General features: G+C 38.3%; 5 protein-coding genes across 5 annotated transcripts; 3 read left to right on the top strand and 2 right to left on the bottom strand.

Annotated features, from left to right (window-relative positions):
• The first annotated feature begins 3,527 nt into the window (after positions 1-3,527).
• On the top strand, positions 3,528-5,679 carry LOC110848800 (UDP-glucuronosyltransferase 2C1). The gene is made up of 4 exons (XM_022096120.2): positions 3,528-4,135; positions 4,196-4,942; positions 5,028-5,140; positions 5,220-5,679. The coding sequence occupies exons 1-4, from the start codon at positions 3,689-3,691 to the stop codon at positions 5,533-5,535; spliced, it is 1,623 nt and encodes a 540-aa protein (XP_021951812.1). The 5' UTR covers positions 3,528-3,688; the 3' UTR covers positions 5,536-5,679.
• LOC110849036 (molybdenum cofactor sulfurase 3) lies at positions 5,645-11,512 on the bottom strand. The gene is made up of 18 exons (XM_022096410.2): positions 11,330-11,512; positions 11,088-11,244; positions 10,912-11,021; positions 9,037-9,322; positions 8,795-8,964; positions 8,603-8,731; positions 8,411-8,543; positions 8,221-8,340; positions 7,994-8,150; positions 7,671-7,934; positions 7,446-7,601; positions 7,204-7,369; positions 7,031-7,122; positions 6,837-6,960; positions 6,388-6,549; positions 6,236-6,306; positions 6,036-6,164; positions 5,645-5,954 (listed from the first exon to the last, which is right to left on the bottom strand). Exons 1-18 carry the CDS (start codon positions 11,478-11,480, stop codon positions 5,670-5,672), a joined length of 2,862 nt encoding a protein of 953 aa, XP_021952102.1. The 5' UTR covers positions 11,481-11,512; the 3' UTR covers positions 5,645-5,669.
• On the top strand, positions 9,490-10,901 carry LOC110848802 (unsaturated glucuronyl hydrolase). Its single transcript, XM_022096123.2, has 3 exons — positions 9,490-10,000; positions 10,059-10,427; positions 10,501-10,901. The coding sequence occupies exons 1-3, from the start codon at positions 9,553-9,555 to the stop codon at positions 10,872-10,874; spliced, it is 1,191 nt and encodes a 396-aa protein (XP_021951815.1). The 5' UTR covers positions 9,490-9,552; the 3' UTR covers positions 10,875-10,901.
• A 133-nt stretch (positions 11,513-11,645) lies between the features above and the next one.
• LOC110848801 (multiple inositol polyphosphate phosphatase 1) lies at positions 11,646-14,701 on the top strand. Its single transcript, XM_022096121.2, has 9 exons — positions 11,646-11,783; positions 12,568-12,872; positions 12,930-13,064; positions 13,131-13,303; positions 13,360-13,497; positions 13,560-13,814; positions 13,878-13,987; positions 14,066-14,263; positions 14,341-14,701. Exons 2-9 carry the CDS (start codon positions 12,608-12,610, stop codon positions 14,501-14,503), a joined length of 1,437 nt encoding a protein of 478 aa, XP_021951813.1. The 5' UTR covers positions 11,646-11,783; positions 12,568-12,607; the 3' UTR covers positions 14,504-14,701.
• Positions 14,572-18,593, bottom strand: LOC110848799 (eukaryotic peptide chain release factor GTP-binding subunit ERF3A). The gene is made up of 15 exons (XM_022096119.2): positions 18,182-18,593; positions 17,715-17,929; positions 17,424-17,633; positions 17,254-17,340; positions 17,156-17,180; positions 16,895-17,075; positions 16,763-16,812; positions 16,601-16,658; positions 16,339-16,532; positions 15,920-16,268; positions 15,818-15,854; positions 15,687-15,739; positions 15,558-15,606; positions 15,361-15,480; positions 14,572-15,264 (listed from the first exon to the last, which is right to left on the bottom strand). The coding sequence occupies exons 2-15, from the start codon at positions 17,884-17,886 to the stop codon at positions 15,221-15,223; spliced, it is 1,629 nt and encodes a 542-aa protein (XP_021951811.1). The 5' UTR covers positions 17,887-17,929; positions 18,182-18,593; the 3' UTR covers positions 14,572-15,220.
• Between the last annotated feature and the right edge of the window lie 24 nt (positions 18,594-18,617).

An 18,617-nucleotide genomic window follows, 5' to 3' on the forward strand; every position in this document is an offset into this window, starting at 1 on the left:
AGAATTTTGTAATAATGCTTTCCTGTCTGGATGGATAATGGATACATAATATGCATTAAAATGTAACACTCGTCGCTACAAAAGAAGGCAAAATTCGAAACCAACTCGATATTCGCTACTTTCACCGAATCCGTGTTTTTAGTCAAACAAGAGATAAAATCCTTGCACGTTGGAGTAATCCCACTAGTGCAGATCAGAGCTCTCGATTTCTCAATTTGTGGAGGGAGTTGTTTGCTCGTTCAGGGGTTTTGTTCGCGTAAATTGATTTACATATTTTTTTACAAGGAATCCTCCTCCCTCGCGTTGTGCTCATAAATCTTGATTTATTCCTCATCCGCCTTCTCTTCCTACGTCTGCTTGTTGCTCATCATGAGAGAAGTTGCTTTTACCTGGAAATTCTCTCCCCCCGATGGAAAACAGAGTCTCAAAAAGTCACTGTCTGGCTGGCTGGCTGGAAGACAAACAACATTTCCTATTATGCCGAGTAGTGGTCGGATTACTTTCTCCACGTAGATTGTCATTGATTCCACTTCTCTTTTTTGCATGGATGTAAGTAATGCACACCATTATTATCCCTTCAAGGTATGTGATGTGATATGATACACTCTATTACCTCCTCGGGTGGGTATTACCTCGATCTCTCGGTGGTGGTGGTGGTGGTGGAAATGAGAGTCGTTTATCCGAGTGGGAGGGAGTGATGCATGTAAATTCTGGTTTTATGCAGACATGAAATGTTGTCAGGGTGGGATTGGATTGTCAAAATTTGTGTAAAATGTTATTATTTTTTGCCTTGTAATGAAGGTCTGGAGTTGATTTTACGTGGTGTGGTGGTTTTATTCTATGAGTGATGATGACATTCTTCAATTTTAACGATCACACCGGAATAATGTGGGAATACATGTACGTCATTATGAAATAGTGGTTGGAATCATTACTGTGTAAAATGTACAGATTTCTTTCTCCTGTACGTGTCCGTTTATCGTAATGATAGCAGACTTTCACCTCAATCTGTGCCTGCATCATTAGGAAAATTATTATAAGCGCATCAACGAAGGACTAATGGGAACACGAAAGTACGGCACAAATCAGTTTTTCTAAAGACAAACCTCCCTCTTTTCTTCTCGGCTTAAATTGGAATCCGTAAAACAACGCGAGCGGAGTGAATGCAATCACGTCGTTGGAGAGAATTTAGACCGAGTTGTTGCTGCTGCTGCTTAGTCTTCGCCTTGCACTTTCACTAACGAACGATTTAGAGCTGCAACTTGCAACTTTTATATTGGACTAACTAGTGAACAAGTTGGAAGTCTACTAAATATGTTGGAAAGCCAAATAAATGGGTCAAATCACGACCACACTGCGAGGCAGGTACATATATATGGTAGTTAGTTTTGAGTTTTACTTGGGAAAAATAGGATCAGAAATCTGGTCCGCCGTGATGTAAGTCCTTTTTTCAAAGAGATTTCCCACACGACAGAATCCCATGAAAGTGGAGCAGCAGCAGTGCAGAGTTTAATTTCGAATTTAAACCCGATGGGATTCTCATTTTATTTCGGGCAGGTAACAGGTAACGCAATTATACGAGTGGAGTACATAATAGTGAAATGGCTAGACGAGGTAGTACACATTTCCTCCTCTCCCCATTTGTGATGTGCAATCAATCTCGTGAGATTTACTCTGCTGTCTCACTTCAGTCTCAAATGAGGATTTATTTCCAAATCTTTCTCACATCACACTCAAACCGAGAAGAGAACCACCACGGACTCCAGCCATGTTTACATTCTTGTATCAAAAACCTGCACGGGACACACACGGTCGTCGCCGTATTAAATGTAGTGACTGACTTTCACTTTAGTAGTAAGTTTACCTATGTATGAAAAGACACAATTTCGATCGAAATGCCAAGGCAACGTTAAGCCGGGCTTCACACACCTGAGGAATAAATGGAACGGCAAAGTAAAGCAAATCTGATCCTGCCCAGCTTAATTTGTAATATCCGGAACTTGATTGAATTTTACATTTTGTAATTAAATTGAAAGATACAAAGTATTGAAAACCAATTTGGAAAATTAATGGAATTGATAAAGTCATGAGGACATAGAGTTTATGAGCTCAGAAAATTTAGAATTGAGGGATGACGGTGGTGTGGTGGTGGTGGTGGAAATAGCATAATGTGAAACTCTCCCGAAAATCTGAACCTGTCAAAAAATCACTTGCCCAAAATTGGAAACATAACAGATAGTAGGAAAAGGTGGTAGGTGGTTGGAAGCATAATGTAGCTGTTGATACGTATTTACGTAACACGTTAGAATTCTGCTGTCTGCTAGTAAAAATTTTGAAGATCGATTATTGTACGGGAACATACACAATATTGCTCTCAAGTCAAAAAGTCAGTCTCAAATGATTGGAAAGTGGCAGGCAGTCGAGAGACGAGATGTAAAATGATGATTTCTTCCCCCATGAAAGAAATTGTGGTGGTTTTGCGTTCAAGTTTGAGTGCCAAATGCCAACAGTGAGTGAAAGTGAACAGGGTGAAAGTTGTGAGGAGATCCACCAGCGAGAAAGGTTTAGTTGGGCGGTGATGCGTGCATATGAGGAGAAATAGGAGGAGGTGGAGAGGTGTGAGAAAGTCCATCATCAATCATATCGCCCCGTCCATCCGTTTTCTCGATTCACTTTCACTCTCTCATTCTCTGCGGAATTCTTTGCAGGAGGAGAAGCAGCTTAATAGCAAAGTAATAATATTATGCTTCTGGTTTAGCGGTGTGGTGATGAGGAGGGAAGAGAGATACTTGACCCACCCACCCGACTAGATCCACACTTCTTTTCTTCCTCTAGGGAGAGATCCGTACCTGGTGTGGAGGGATAAAAATGCTTGGATGGGATGTGAAGCTGGTTTTATTAAACGGGGTGATAAAGCTGGCTGCAAATTGGCTATTTGTGTATGACGTACATAATTTAGAATTAATTGCATTCATTTTTTTTAATCATAAAAATTATTAGAAATCAAGTCCTCAAAACCGTTTAAAAAAATCATTTTACACGTATAATTATTTATGTAAACAAAAACATTACGTACGTACAAGTTTAGTGACATCATTTTGCTGCACTTTTCTTGCCTGGGGATTTATAACCTGTCTAAATTATAGTAATTGTGGTACGTGGACAGGTGTTTGTGTAAGGATAGAATTATTTAGAGAAGAAAAATTCGTAACAATCGCCTCATCATCCGAAATAATTCATCCTATGCAAAGTCAACCAAGTGCAGTAAACGTTTGTGTCCATGTGTTAGGTATGTGTGCAGTATTGTTGTTTGAGATTACAAGTAGCATAAACATAAAGTTGTTACCACAAACAGTTCTGGACAGAATACATAAACATATTAAGTAAAGTAGTATATGGAACGTATATATGTAAGTGTAGAGATGGAGATATGTAAATTGGGCAGAGATAGTGAAGGTCATTTTTTGTACCAGTCCTGTCCAGACTTACGTGTTGTTGAGAATCCCACGTTTTTAAACCCAACAACTCAAAAACTGTTGCTGATGATTGCATAGGGACAGAAAGCTTCATTCCATAAAGCCGGCTTTCAGTCACTAAAAATCAGTCGTCCTGTTTCCCAGACTGATTAAGCTTCTCTCATATTTTTTTTAATTAGTCAAAATTGTATTTTAATTCGACCTGCCTAATAATGGCTAAATTATTGCTAATTCTAGCTCTTTTAACACTGACCCAAATTGAGAAAGTGTCCTCTGAAAAAATCCTTGTCGTTGCTTTTTCTGGTTCTAAAAGCCACAAGAATGCGTTCGAACCTCTCTACATCGAACTCGCCCGTAAAGGCCATCAACTCACGATTATTCACCCCGTAAAGTCCGGCTACACCGATAAGAACATGAAAGAGATCAACGGCATCAACTTTGAAGACATTCTGGAAAAGGAGATGGCTGCTGGTGACCCGAACGGTGAACCTCCCATAAACATTTTCGACCTGCGGTTAAAAGGTCTCAAGATTCGGACCCCAATCAATCCTGTCATCATCCCGTATTTACAAAAAGCGTGCGAAAGCTATTATGAAATGGAGGAAGTAAAAGCGGTCATGAAGCAAAAATTTGCCCTCGTCTTTGTCTCGTCTCACATGGTGAATTACTTACTTATTATGGAAATTATATGCAAATCTAATTTTCAAATTACTTCACAGAACGAATGCACCTACGGCTTTGTCCACAAGCTGAACACGTCCTACATCTTCGTCCAACCCCACGCCATCGAGCACTACAAGTCAAGCTTCACCGGATTCCGACCCCCAGCATCATTCGTGCCCAGTTACGCCGCCGGAGCAGTGACCGACGACATGACCTTTCTTGACCGAATCTTCAACTTTTTGGCGTACCAGGGAACCATGGCGCTCTACGACTGGTACTACCTGCCCCATATGGAGACCACGTACCGAAAATATGTCGGTGAAGCGACCCCATCCGCGCGAGAGATTGAGGCAAATGCCAGCCTTATATTGAACAATGCCCACTTTACTCTTACCTATCCGAGACCCCAGATGCCACAGGTGATCGATGTCGCAGGGATGCACTGTCAACCAGGAAAACCATTACCGAAAGATTTACAAGACTTTGTCGAGTCGTCGGGGAATGATGGGTTCATTTATTTCAGCATGGGCTCCCACGTGAAAGGGAGCACAATGCCGAAACACATCTTGCAAAGTTTTGTCACCGCGTTTTCGAAAATTAAGCAGAAAGTGCTTTGGAAGTTTGATTTGGATAAGATTGAGGGTCTCTCGAGCAATGTGAAACTTGTTCGATGGGCTCCGCAACAGGATTTGTTGGCACATTCTAAGATCAGAGTATTCATGTCGCATGGGGGGTTGTTGAGTACGGAAGAGTCGGCGTATCATGGCGTGCCAATCATTGGCGTGCCAATATTTGGAGATCAGATAAGTTGCTTAACTGATTGAATTTATTTATGAAAGTATAAATTTGAAGCTAATGAATACTGATTTGCGTACTTTCTCCCAGCACGACATGAATATGCATCAAGCAGTAAGTAACGGATATGGGATAGCTTTGGAGCTCAACACGATTAATACGGAGCAAATTTTGACCGCAATTAATACAGTGCTTGCAGATAAGAGGTTAATTTTCTAGTAAATTAAAATTTCTGATTTTTTTAAATCTTAAAATTCTCAACACAAAAATATTTCATAATTTCAGATTTGCATCGGCCGCAAAAGCAACGGGGCAGTTGTTCCGTGACCGTCAAACATCTGCCGTTGATACCGCTTTGTACTGGACAGAATACGTCCTTCGACACAAAGGGGCCGTCCATTTGCGTTCGCCAGCATCAAAATTAAATTTTTTCGCATATTATTCTCTCGACGTGATTGCATTCCTTTCTCTTATTCTCGCTTTATTAGTTTATATTCCAATCAAATTGTGTAAAATGTGTTGTTGTGGTGGAAGCTCTTCGAAAAAGGAGACACCTTCAAAAAAACGACCAAACACGAGATCGGGAAAAAAGGACAATTAAAAAAGAAGGTCCCGTTAAAAATTAAAAGACGATTGTTTCACTAACTTATTTTTGAATGATTTGAGTAATTATCTTCGATATTAAAATGATTTTTGTTTGTAAATTTTTAAATGAGACGACTAATAAAATAAATTTTAATCTATATTTCGAAGCGCTTCGAGTTTATCTTTCACACAGTTCTGTTCTTCTGCATTGTCCACAACTTCATAATGACTTCCAATTCGCAGAGTCTTAAGGAACGGGGTTCGAGTCGCCATAAAATTATAATCAGTGTCAGTAGGTCTACTTGCGTAAAGATGAACGCCAAAGTTTGGTCGTCCACCTCGAATACGAGACAGGGTGAGAAAAGGTTCCGCACTTTTCTTTCCGGTTAAAGGATCCATGCAAATCGTGGCGCATCTCATGCAAGGTCCTCCGCACTAAAGAAAGAATATTTATTATTGATGCAATTTGGACAAACTATTTGCATATACACACTTTATGAAATATGAGTAATTTACTTTGAAATCGGTCCCCCCGATTCGAATTCCTTTCCACGTTTCCTCCTCATACGCCGCATGATCCAAGTCTGACCCACCAATCACCAAGTTTCCTCTAAATCTCCCGATAAGATTTTCAACTACGACAGCCTAGAATTTTTCCAACACTTTCAACTATATTTGTCTTATATTAAGTCTTAGAAAAATTCGTAAGTCCCAACCTGAAGGATTGCATCGTCATCTAGATAATTGCAATTTTCGCGATTTATTTTCTCATCGAGATCTTCTCTACCTACGACAGCTCAATCATCATAATTAAGATTTTCACTCTAGCTTTCCCCCAGCAGGATTTGAGAGAAAGCCGTATTCTTACCGTTCTCCTCCTCGTAAGTGGTGGGGCTGGGACTGGTCGGGATATTAAGTGATGAAAGGACTCCATTGCTCCTTAACTCTCTCGCTAATTGTGTGAGACTGGGCATTGAAAGGAGAAGAAATTGGCTCTGATTCGCCAAGGAAATCTCCTCCAACGAGTTCCCTGCGGACAAAGTGGAGAAGAAGAAAAGGGAATGAGACAAGTGTTGTTATCGGAGGAAAGGGAAAGCTGGTTGTTTCATTTTCTCAGTCAATCAACAAAATGCTCTCTCTCTCTCTTTCTCTGCCGGATTTATTTTATTACGAATTGGGGCCGAGATTGAAAGCAAAGTAGGCAAATAATACGGTTCGATGTCAAATATTGACTCGGAAAGAGTTTTTTAGTATGGGTGAGATATTAACTCTTTTTTTTCTCTCTAGATTTTGGAAATATTCTGATAAAAACTTTACTTGGTTTGCGATGATGATCTGGCGACATGCGAATCAATTTAAGGTTTGATCTGTCCAGGACCCGACAGAGCCAGGTGGACACGCTTTCTCCACAATCTAGGCCAACGATAGAATCGCCGCAAACCTGTGGTGAAATCGCAGATTACATAATTGCGGATTATGTAATACAAAATTTCAGTGTATTCTGGACTCACTTTGGAATTGCATAAGGAGGCTTCGACCGAATAATTTTTAGAGAAGGAAGAAATGTCTAATGGAACAACTGCATTATTTTTATCGTCGTCTCCTGAAAAAAATAAATGCCGTCCTTATCAAAAATACTGCGCGTATGTACTTATCATTCTAATAGAGGTGTAGTATCACCCACCATGAAAATGGAGGATAAGCTGTCTACTTGATATGTCAATTGTGGGCTCAATCAGACACAATTTTGGCTCTCTCTTCGCTGTTAGAGGGACGCCATTTGAATTCACAATGAGCCATTGGCGGTCGTATAGTAATCCGTGAGGTCCTATCGTCCAAGTGCTCTTCACCTATTTGGAGGTAAACGAACCAAGAAAAGGAACATGACGGAAATGCAATCAGAGGTAAAATTGGATAAGAACTTACTTGGAAAGGTGCGCACGATTTTATAGGGTAGACGAATATTTGGAGCAGTTTATTACTTTTCAAAGTGTGAGAATTTTCCATCTGTTGCACGTTTTGGTTGGAATCTCGGTTAGCTTGTAGTAATAAAGTGGGATTTTTGATTAAGTTCTGATTAATCTGTAATGCGATATGTGTAGAATTTAAAATTTTGGAGTGATTACTTCTATAATTTGAGGTTGTACTCACATTGCTCGGTTTTATCCAACAGTTGTAGATTAATAAGAGAAGAAAGTCAATATTTTCCTTGGTGGTCATGTATCCTATCGAGGCACGAATTGCTCCGGTTGGATTGCCATCAACGATGTCGAATCCATCGCCACACACATGTCCGGACTCGTAATGCTTTAAAACTTGTTGAGAAGTGAGGCCAAGATGTCTTCGACAAGCGCCTGGATTGCAGAAGCAGCCATATCGAAGATTCACGTTGTGGAGATACGCGATTTGTTCCATCTGCAAAAAACGGGGACAAATAATGACTGCAAATTTGGAGAATTACTTGATCTACATACCTCCGAATATCCGATAATTTCTCCATTTGGACGCAACAAGTTAAACGTCACTACTGGTCCTTGGGTCTTTTCAGAGTCGTATTCTGTGTCGGAGAAAATTGTGGCAACACGTTGTCCATTTTCGTATGTCATGTTGCGGAGATTTTTATACAGATACCTGACATGAAACATTACAAAAGGTCACAATATCAAAATCTATGGGTAATAAAACAGTAAAACAAACTTACTGGGTTAGGCGAAAAGTTCTTGTCCGAATTAAATCCATTTCAGGGAAAAACTTTGTCAACGCGTTTAAACCATGTCTGACACCCAGAATTGAGAGGAAAGAGATTGTCCCATCTTCAAATCTAGTTATTTTACAGTAAGCAAAATTTCTTAGAATAAATGAGATATTTTTTAAGAAATTTTTGTTGAAACCTTTCATGTAATTTGGAACGCTTGACATGATACGGCAGCGATGGAATTGAAATGTTCACAGTTCCACCACCAAAATACTGCTTATTCCCGAGGATATGTCCACTACTATTTCGCACAATCAACGCACCAAGTCCTATAAAATTGTAAATTTTAAATTCTAAAATTCGGTCCCATTATAAATTTTATTAAGACCTGTTGGCCACCCAAACATTTTGTAGAATGAAATCGTCACAAAATCTGGCTTGTGCACGGATAAGTTCAATCTGTTACTCGCGACGTAACTCGCCGCATCCAAAACGACGTACCATTTCAATGATCGATCTGTAAAAGCAAGGTATAAAATTAGCACAAGATTATCATTAATCAAAAAATATTTATCATTACCAATTTTCACTGGATTTGTCTTGAAAGTCTTGTTCTGAATGTAAAAGTCGCCCGATTCCGAGATGCTGTTCAATTGACCACTTTGAATTTTTGAAATCCATTCCAGTGGGTACTTGTACCCAGAAAAGTTGCATTGCGCAGGGATAGCACATAATGCATTTGCATTTTCTCTTAATTTGCAGTTACATAAAATTTTTGTCAATATTTCAAATTTTTTTGTACATCAAACTCGTAATTCTTACGTCATGAGACCATTTGATGGCGAACTCGTAGAATTCTTCGAGACGCCACTCGCATCCACCTCCGCAGCATGATAATGAGGTACCGGTGAGTTCATCATTATTTGTTCCATCGCATATTTCGACACGCAGTAAACGTGACCATTTCCATTATTGGAAGTTGAAGAGTCTTCACAGGAGACACTTGAAGTTGATGAGTTTTTGTGCGTCGGACCATTCCTATTTTTCAGGAGGTATTCTCGCATCCCAACAACTGAGGTGTGATTTTCCTCCAGGTAAGCGAATATTCCTGACGAATAATGACGGTATAAATAAATTACTGTTTGTTATCATTTCACTTGATTATTGATAATAACGGGATGATTGATCAGTTAAATAAATTATAACAAAGGTGTCATCCATCATTTTACAAAAATATGCACATTATCTGATAAATAATCCCATTTAATGCAGATTTAGTGTACATCGTTTAGCATTTTGGGGTCTGTTACTAGTACAGACAACAACTACCCACGGACAATGAAGTCGCTGATATTTCTGCTTCTCGCAGTTCTCGCCAAATTGGGGTCGTCCCTCGACGTAACTGTGGCACGATCCTACGCAGTTCGTCAATACACTTTGTTGTCCCAACAGTTATCGAATGACGACCCCTCCTCCGGTTTCATCACGACGGCGAACCCTTTAAACGCATACTGGGATAAGAACGACGTGACTCGATGGACCGTCGGATTTTATGGGGGCAGTCTCTGGACTCTGTACAAACTGACGAGGGACAATTATTGGCGAAATTTGGCACTAGAATTTCAAGAGCGAGTGAAAGAGCGACAATACGATACAAACACGCATGACGTTGGGTTCGTAATTATGTCAACGTTTGGATTGTGTCTGGAATATACGACGGGGAATGAAAATATAGCTGTGCCAGTTATTACTCAAGCAGCGGCTTCTTTAGCGTCGAGATTTTACCGTAATTTTAAAGAATTTGTGAATTGATATCTAGAATAGTAATTTGAATTAAATGACAGCTTTGGCACGCGTCCTTCGCTCCTGGAACAATGACGAGGGACATGGCGGCGTTCCTGGAGAGGTAAAAGTGATCGCAGACAACATGATGAACCTGGAATTGCTTTTTAAAGCCGCTGAACTGACGGGTGACCGGATTTTTAGCGATATTGCCGTCTCACATGCCAATCGGACAATTGAAGAGCATTTCCGGCCGGATGGGGGCACTTTTCATGTCGTGGCGTACAATGAGACGACTGGGAATGTTCAGCGGAAATATAATTGGCAAGGACTACGAGATAATTCGACCTGGGCGAGAGGTATTTCGTGGGTAATTCATGGCTATATCACCAGTTATCAGAAATCCAATGGGACTTTTCCCAGATTTTTAGGTATGTATCTTTTTTAATATGAAAACGAGCAGAAATGTCAAATATAAGCTTATCCATACATTAATTTATTCAGAATATGCTGAAATCGCTGCCAACTATTTCATCACGAGACTTCCCCCAGACTTCGTGCCGTACTGGGATTTTGATGCCGACTTTGAAACCACTTATCAACCCAGGGACACTTCCGCAGCCGCCATTGCAGCGCACGGTCTCCTCACGTTGTACACCGTTACAGGAAATCAGACGTATTTCGACACAGCGGAAAAAATTATGGAAAACCTTATCTCGGAAAAATACCGCTCGGATGGAAAACCAGAATATAAAGTTTCCAGCATTTTCGTGAATGGAACCGTCTTTTACCACGAGAGGAATACAAATACAGCAATTGTTTATGGAGACTTTTACTTTTTACAAGCCCTCGATTTGTATATTGAACTAACCCAATAAATTAAAAAACACAGTTGCAAAATATAATTAATGTTACCTTCTTCATTAAAGGAAAATGATTCCGCCAACAATTTCAGCCCTGAGGTTGCACCCGACGTAAAAATTACAGAGTATTCGTCATCATTGGTTCCAAAATGTGCCAAAACTCTGAGAAAAAGTAAAAACTTTCATAAATTTTTCATGTCATCGTCATCACGTCATTTAAAATTTCACCTTTGCCGAACATGATCCGTCGCATCTGTCGTAATCGAACTTGATGGATTTCTCGAGTGAGGATTGCTGAATAAATTTTCCTGTAGCTCCGTCATAGCCGATTCCAATTGAGACTTGGAATACAACGTTGCCCCGGCATGATCCAGGTAACAGGACTCTGTCATCATGTATCATTAAGCACAATCTTATCTATCAGTTTCCTATCATTACGTGGAACATATAGGCAATAAGAAAGTCCTTACCTTTCAGACGGGAAAATTCATCCTTCAGCTGCAAAATCTGTCCCTGAGTCAAAACCTCTTCGTAAGAGTGGTGTCCCAAATTGAAATCATTATTATCATTATTATTCTTAAGACGAGGACACAATAAGTCCTCATCTTTCCTGCGCCCCATTATTTTCTTGACAATACAAAGTTTCCGAGAAAGAAGTGTAGCAAGGGAAATCGGTCACACAAAGGAAGAATCGTCTTCTCCCAGTAATGAGTATTTGTGTAAGAGGGAAGGATTGACACAATTATTTCGGTGTTATGTACGAGACGAGAAGAAAATCTAGCAAGATACGAATCAATCAACTGACTGCAAATAACTGACTGTCGTTTAATACACGGTGTGTTGTCGTGTATAATAACACACTTGCATTTTCGTGTTTAGTATCAATTTAACCAATCCGATCCATCCATCCATCAAATTATCTGGGTATGCAAATGAAAATCTGTTGTTTAAGCTGTTGTGTATTCATTCTCCAGGCATGATTCTAATGAGTTGTTGAATGAGTGGAGTGTGTTACGTAATAGTTAATTCGTGTATGACTGTCTGTTTTTGTGTGACACATGACCATCGTCGAATTTGAAGCACAAGTGAATTGCAAATTTTTTTTTGAATGTACATAACATCGCCACAAAAGTTAGTGGTTTATAAGGAAGACTGATGATGAAGTAATGGTAAAAAAACTAAACAAGTGATGGAAGGTCAGCCTTGAACGTGCATGCATATACAGCCAATTCTGATCCTAGCAAAAAACTAGGCAGAAATATATTGCATTAAATTGCATGTTGACCATGTTTCGCGAAAAATCATAAAAAACATAGTCATACATACATTGACATGTTTCGTGGAACCATTTCATACGAAAATGCTTGTTTGACATGACCGAGAATTGGTTCGTTACTTGATTGATAGTTTGAGGTGAATGAAACTAAATTGTTATAAATAAGTGCATACACCTTTATGTGGGTGGGAATGACAGGTCATATTTTTAAGTGAGAATTGCAATAATTGCGGTTATGACATACAATTGTAATGAAATTTTCCATGCATCACAAAATTTCGTTGTTGGATGAATCATGTCGTAATTTCTTTATCCTTCACACTTGGCTTGACTAATTTAGGTTTATTTGCACGATGAGGAATTAAAACAAAATCCAACTCATTTAAAAGTACTTATGTCATTCTAAATCCTGTTGTCTGTTCTTCTATGCAGATTGTTAAGCGGCCTGCTGATAAAAAAGTAACGTGTCAAAATGAGACCTTTCGATTTTCAGAACAGATTTTCCCGAAATTTGTTAGTGCTCCTTGTTGTGTGCACATTTATCGTGGTCAGCGTTAGTAAAAGTAAAAATAAGGAGAAAGATAGCAGAGAGTGTAAACGGAATAATGGCGACGACGATGATGATGACGACTCGAAGACATTATCTGGAGATAAATTGCTAAATTACTTGAGCAGTAAAGGACCTTACCGGTTTGATGGGAAGAATGATAAGCAAGAAGAGTACTTGCCGTTTAAAGGTATGCGTGCACAAAAAATTGACCAGTACTAAATATTTGCTATTTTTAACATGATAGAATGTAAGGCAACAAAAATTTGGTATTTCGGGAGACACGGGACACGAAATCCAGGAAAGAAGGATACGATCAGAATGGAAAAATTACTTCCTTCAATTAGGGACAAAATCGTATCGGCGCATGACGCATGTCAAGGTTTGTACCTTGAACGGATTGTTTATTAAATAGTTTACCATAAAAACTTAATACCATAAAAATCAGGACAACTTTCAAAGAAACAAGTCAAAAAATTAAAAGAATGGGCTATGACGGAAGATGTGACGCTCGAGAACGAATCCAACTTGGTCAAACAGGGTGCCAAAGAATTGATAGGAATCGGTAAACGGTACCGGAAACGATTTCCACATTTATTCCACAACGATTCGTCTCCCAAGGTGTGAAATATTTTAAATAGCTAAAAATTTCTAAAAAAAATATTTCCATGTAATAGATCCACATCAAAAGTACAAAGTCTCAACGTACCATAGCAAGTTCGCTGGCCTTTGCACAAGGTGCTTTTGATAAGAGTGCGAGTGACGTGTCAGAAACTATATTTGATCCTCCAATCAAGTCAGACCCAGTGCTTAAGGTGTGTCAAAATTATACTAACGTTTTGATCTGCTGTTAAATACTCGTTAATTTTCCGAATAGTTTTATGAAAACTGTCAAAAATGGGCAGAGCAAGTGGATGATAACCCATCCGCATATTCTGAGCTTACCAACTTCGAATCCTCCACGATCATGAACCATACGATTTCTCAAGTGTCCGACAAGTTGGGATTCATTGATGAAGGGTTGACATTGGAAGAGGTCACTATCATTTATACGACATGTGCTTTTGAGACGGCTTGGAAAAATGGGAAAGCGTCCGCTTGGTGTGCAGCTTTTTCTAAGGAGGACTTGCAAGTAACTGAATTGTGATTATAATTTTGAAATTTACTATGATATTATATTAATAATTATAATTAGGTGATGGCATATCGGGAAGATCTCGAGTACTTCTGGAAAGATGGGTACGGTCACGAGGTGAACTACGAGCAAGCGTGTGTCCCAATTCAGGATCTGTTAGAATATTTCAGGTTTGTAGGATTGTAAATATCAATTATCTAAATATATATTAATTTGAAATATTACTTATCAATATCACTTATCGCTAGGAATAAGACTCATATGACTACAGTTAGAGCGTATTTTTCACATTCGGGGGCCACATTAAAAATGATTGCGAGACTGGGATTATTCGAGGACAAAATTTCACTGACAAGTGCTGGATTTCGGGAAGTGAAAAACTCTTACAAATGGCGAACCAGTCTGATTGACATGATGGGCACGAATTTAGCATTTACTTTATACGAGTATGTACGATATATTTAGATTGGAAATTTTATGAAATTATGTAAATTGCTAACTAACTGTGTTACATAAATTGCAGATGTAAAAACCGACCTGATCCCGAAATCGGATTTTTCTTTCAGGAAAAACCTACCAAGATTTCTGGCTGTGATAATAAATGGCATTGCCCTTTTAATCAGTTCCAAGATGCACTGTCTAACAAGATTGGAAACTGTGATTTTAACATGACTTGTAGTTTGTGATTTGAAACAAAATAATTTTCCCAATTAATAAATTGATGCATAGTAAAACAAAACAAAAAAGACTAAAGTATTGGTTCCGAAAGTTTTAGTTTTATTTGTTTCGTTAGCCAGCCACGATTGATTGGATGATTTTCGTCTGGAAGGAGAAGGTCCGCGAGTAGAAGAGTATCGAGTAACATAAGAGGAAGATAACCAAGCTAACAGCAATGTTACACAAGTACTTGCTATATATTCGTATTCGCAATTGTTGTATAATAATAATAATAATTAAAGAGCGGCGGGTTATGTCGCTCAAATATAATTTAGAACAGAGGAGGAGGAGTAATAACAATAATTAACAATAATAATTAGTTAATTTTTGAATATTATATTGATACAAATTGTATATCTGTACAAAAGAAGAGTTTCAGCCGCATATATGTATATAGCGCAAACGTAAACCCATTATGCATATTATAGGTCTCCATTATTAGCTTGATTTTTTTAACAGTAATTAAATATCTGTAGTATCATCATCATTCATTAATATATGTTATTAAGTCCTGAATTCAGTTTTTGTATTCACATTTCTGGAGCAAATTTTAAAAACTTCAATAGTTTGCTTTTTAACTGCATACTAGAGTATGAATATCCGATTGATTTCATTTTTTTTGCATACACGTATCGCAAGCAAAGTTAAGTTACCATTCCGAAATCAGCTCTGTTCTAACATTTTTTTTACTCTATTACTTTTAAGACTTTTCCTACTGCAATAGTCTTCCCTGTAAATTAGAAAAAGAGAAAACATCATATTAGTATTATCATAATAGTTAGTATGTCAATGATTTCAAATTTTTAGTTAATGTAGGACTTCATACCTTCGTCTCGTAGCGTGAAACGGCCAAGTTGTGGATAGTTCTTGAATAGTTCCATGCAAATGACTCCGTTCGTTTCTAATCTCATAATGGCCACTTGGTCTTGTTTCACGAACCTTGGACCTGGGTATACACAATTCAAAGTAGAGTTTCTAAGCTTTAAATTGTTTAATAATCATGATTAATTTAATTATGCTTACGTGTCTTCGACTTTTCTCCCGTTTTCTTATCCATTAAACAGATTAAGGCCTGAAATAGTATTATTGTTTGCCATAATTCGAGCTCACACATGATGGATTAGGATAACTTGCACCACTAATCAAAATTACCTTCACTGTCACCTCCTCCGACGATGTATGAATGTGCATAACTGCCGTGTATCCTTTAATATTAAAAACAAAATTATACATCTCTATTCGTGTGTACATAACAGGTAACAAAATCTGTTTCTTTGTCTTACCGGCACAAATGATATTCTTATATTCCAAAATAGCAACCTAGAAGTGACAGATTTAGTTAGTTAAACTCGACAATACCGTTATATCAAATAGTTTCAACTCACTTGAGCATCAAAAACACGGCCAACGGTACAGGGACTGCTTGGGTCACAAAGAATGAACCCAGACGACACCTCTTCTTCCTCGATTCCTTTTAACTTGATCTTGACATTCTCTCCGGGACCGACAGCAGTCACTTCGTCGTCATCCGACCAGAGCTGGTCGACCGTTACGGTGGTCCTATTAGGCATTATGATGAGGGTTTGACCCTTTTTTGCTTGACCTGACTCCACCTTCCCCATCACGACCGTCCCCATGTCTTTATATTTATCAACAATTGGAAGCATAAATGGTCCATCGAATTTGCGGTCCATTGCAGGCAAATCATCGATAAATGGGATAAATGGAATTCCCCTAAAAATCAACAATTCATATAAATTAATTTGTTGAGAGACCAAAACTTCTTAATAATTTCGAAGCTTACGTGAACCACGGGCATATCGCAGGATCCACAGATTCCTTTAGCCCTGCACCTGTGAGACCTGAACAGGGAATGAAGGTCAAATCCTTGGCAGGATTAAAGCCCAATTTTTTAAGGAAAGGCAACAGCTTCTCCTTGCACTCGTTGAACCGCACTTCGGACCATTCGACGGTTGGGTCGTCCATTTTATTTATAAGCTAAACAAGAAAATTACTTATGTATATAGAAATTAGCGAAAATCTGACCGTTCTTAATTTGTACTCACCACCACCAAGAACTTGACGCCAGCCGATTTCACTAACATAGCATGCTCTCTTGTTTGACTAAAATAAACGAAACGTATAAATATTAGGTATAGTTTTATAGGAAAGTGGTTGAATAATTGGAATGTTTTAAAATTGCTTAAATTATTAAAACTTCAACTTACCCTCCCTTCTCAAAACCAGTTTCAAACTCTCCTTTACGGGCAGAGATAACCTGAATGAAAAAAAGAACATTATTGATTAAATTATTTCAATATTGTTCTATGTGGTTTAATTTGTTTTATTTTGATACTCACCAGAACAGCCAAATCAGCTTGAGCAGCTCCGCTAATCATGTTAGGCACAAAACTTTTGTGACCAGGTGCGTCCAAAATTGAAAAATGTTTCTTATCAGTTTCGAAACAAGCCCGGCCAACTTCCACAGTTTTTCCTTTGTCACGTTCCTCTGCATTGGTGTCTAAAGCCCATGAAAGGTACCTAATATTGGGATTTAAATTACAATGTGAATAGTGAATTGTTTCTTGGTATAAATAAACTAGTTTTAAAACCAAACCTACCATGTTTCTCGATTCTTTTCTTTAGCTGTTTACAAAAAAATTGATTAATATATGCAAATTGAATTATTTACATGCAAATCAATGAAATAGGTACCCACCTTCTCTTTCATATTTCTCCAGCGTTCGTTTATCCACCATGCCTGTCAAGTACATAATTTGACCTCCAATCGTCGACTTTCCGGCGTCTAAAAGTGAACAACGCATTAATTAATTATTGCTAACAAACAAGAAAGCAGTTTATTTATAGAAAATTAGACAAATCACTCACCAACATGCCCAATGAACACAACGTTAATGTGTTCCTTCTTGCTTTTGGTCTCTTCAGGGCGAACTGGTTTCTTTTTGATACGAGGGGCCACTTCTTCAGAATCGTCTTCCGGGGGGTCACCATCTGGACTGTCGCCATCTTCTGCTACTTCCTCCCAACTTTCTGGTGCAATATCTCTGGATCGGGCTGCCGGCATTTCAACATCGTCGCCTGTACCAACATAACAATTTGAAATTTAATTATCGTAGTGGTATTAATGGAAATAAATACTAGTATTATTTATTTAATTACCGTTGGTCGCAGGGATATCAATGTTAGAAGGTGGTTGTGGCGTTCTAACCAAGAAGGAAGGCACAAATTCGGCAGCGTTGACATTCAAATTTGAGAATCTTGAAGAAACATCGCCCTCGTCGCCGTGATCGTCCATACAGTTGGTCTTATCCTCCATTGTTGCATCCATCATTAGTTTTAGTCGCCGGTGTTGCTCGACTCAGTATTAGACTGGACTATAGAGTACGAAAAAATAAGACAAATTATTATTGTTCCATATTTACATAATACTTTAATTATTGATAAACAATCACTACTCAAAACGGAATTAAAAATCAGTTTATGTTTTGAGGTTCACATAAAGTTTAAAGAAAAAATCTCAAATTTAAATACTCCATCTTCAATTTAATCTTTGAAACATTTACTTCTACATTATCTAATATATAAATTATATAATTGCGTAGTTTGTAAATACTCCATATTTTTACCTTCTCTTTCTGATGAAATCCGCACTACCAGAACTGAGCTGTGTAGATTTCTCGTTAACATCCACTAAACCTAAACTAACTACGAGTTATGGCTTATCAACGATCGTCTCCTCCTTTCTGATCAGCACACCGGAAAAAATCCACTTAATTATCGTCGTTGTTTTTTTACGACCACTTTCTCCAAAGATGATGATGAATCGAAGAAAATCGAAATAAAAATCCGATGACAATATAAAATCGCGTCTTCAATTTTCCTACTAAATGGTGTCCTAAACTTGCCTTATCTTATCTAACAAATTTAATTTTTAATGACGATGGGTTATCTTGGTGTATTTTTTTGCACAGTTAGGTTATTTTTCGGGTAAAGGTCTCAACAGCAGCAGCAGTTTGAGCGAGAGTGTGTCAAGTAAGAAAATTCCTTCTCCTCGTGCATAGC

The sequence above is a fragment of the Folsomia candida genome, unplaced genomic scaffold, assembly GCF_002217175.1.
Source record: "Folsomia candida strain VU population unplaced genomic scaffold, ASM221717v1 Fcan01_Sc004, whole genome shotgun sequence".
In the NCBI taxonomy this organism is placed as follows: Eukaryota; Metazoa; Arthropoda; class Collembola; order Entomobryomorpha; family Isotomidae; genus Folsomia; species Folsomia candida.

Bases quoted from the DNA above. Each gene is read 5' to 3' on its own strand.
- LOC110848800 (XM_022096120.2), top strand. From the start codon at position 3,689: ATGGCTAAATTATTGCTAATTCTAGCTCTTTTAACACTGACCCAAATT. The intron at 4,943-5,027 runs ATAAGTTGCTTA...TTCTCCCAGCAC, and splicing joins TGCCAATATTTGGAGATCAG to GACATGAATATGCATCAAGC. The intron at 5,141-5,219 runs GTTAATTTTCTA...TCATAATTTCAG, and splicing joins ACAGTGCTTGCAGATAAGAG to ATTTGCATCGGCCGCAAAAG.
- LOC110848802 (XM_022096123.2), top strand. From the start codon at position 9,553: ATGAAGTCGCTGATATTTCTGCTTCTCGCAGTTCTCGCCAAATTGGGG. The intron at 10,001-10,058 runs GTAATTTTAAAG...ATTAAATGACAG, and splicing joins TTTAGCGTCGAGATTTTACC to CTTTGGCACGCGTCCTTCGC. The intron at 10,428-10,500 runs GTATGTATCTTT...TAATTTATTCAG, and splicing joins GACTTTTCCCAGATTTTTAG to AATATGCTGAAATCGCTGCC.
- LOC110849036 (XM_022096410.2), bottom strand. From the start codon at position 11,480: ATGGGGCGCAGGAAAGATGAGGACTTATTGTGTCCTCGTCTTAAGAAT. The intron at 11,022-11,087 runs GTGAAATTTTAA...ACTTTTTCTCAG, and splicing joins ACGGATCATGTTCGGCAAAG to AGTTTTGGCACATTTTGGAA. The intron at 5,955-6,035 runs GTAAATTACTCA...TTCTTTCTTTAG, and splicing joins TCGGGGGGACCGATTTCAAA to TGCGGAGGACCTTGCATGAG.
- LOC110848801 (XM_022096121.2), top strand. From the start codon at position 12,608: ATGAGACCTTTCGATTTTCAGAACAGATTTTCCCGAAATTTGTTAGTG. The intron at 13,304-13,359 runs GTGTGAAATATT...TCCATGTAATAG, and splicing joins ACAACGATTCGTCTCCCAAG to ATCCACATCAAAAGTACAAA. The intron at 13,498-13,559 runs GTGTGTCAAAAT...TTTTCCGAATAG, and splicing joins AGTCAGACCCAGTGCTTAAG to TTTTATGAAAACTGTCAAAA.
- LOC110848799 (XM_022096119.2), bottom strand. From the start codon at position 17,886: ATGATGGATGCAACAATGGAGGATAAGACCAACTGTATGGACGATCAC. The intron at 16,813-16,894 runs GTGAGTATCAAA...TTTTTCATTCAG, and splicing joins AAGCTGATTTGGCTGTTCTG to GTTATCTCTGCCCGTAAAGG. The intron at 15,607-15,686 runs GTAATTTTGATT...ATACTATTTCAG, and splicing joins CGGAGGAGGTGACAGTGAAG to GCCTTAATCTGTTTAATGGA.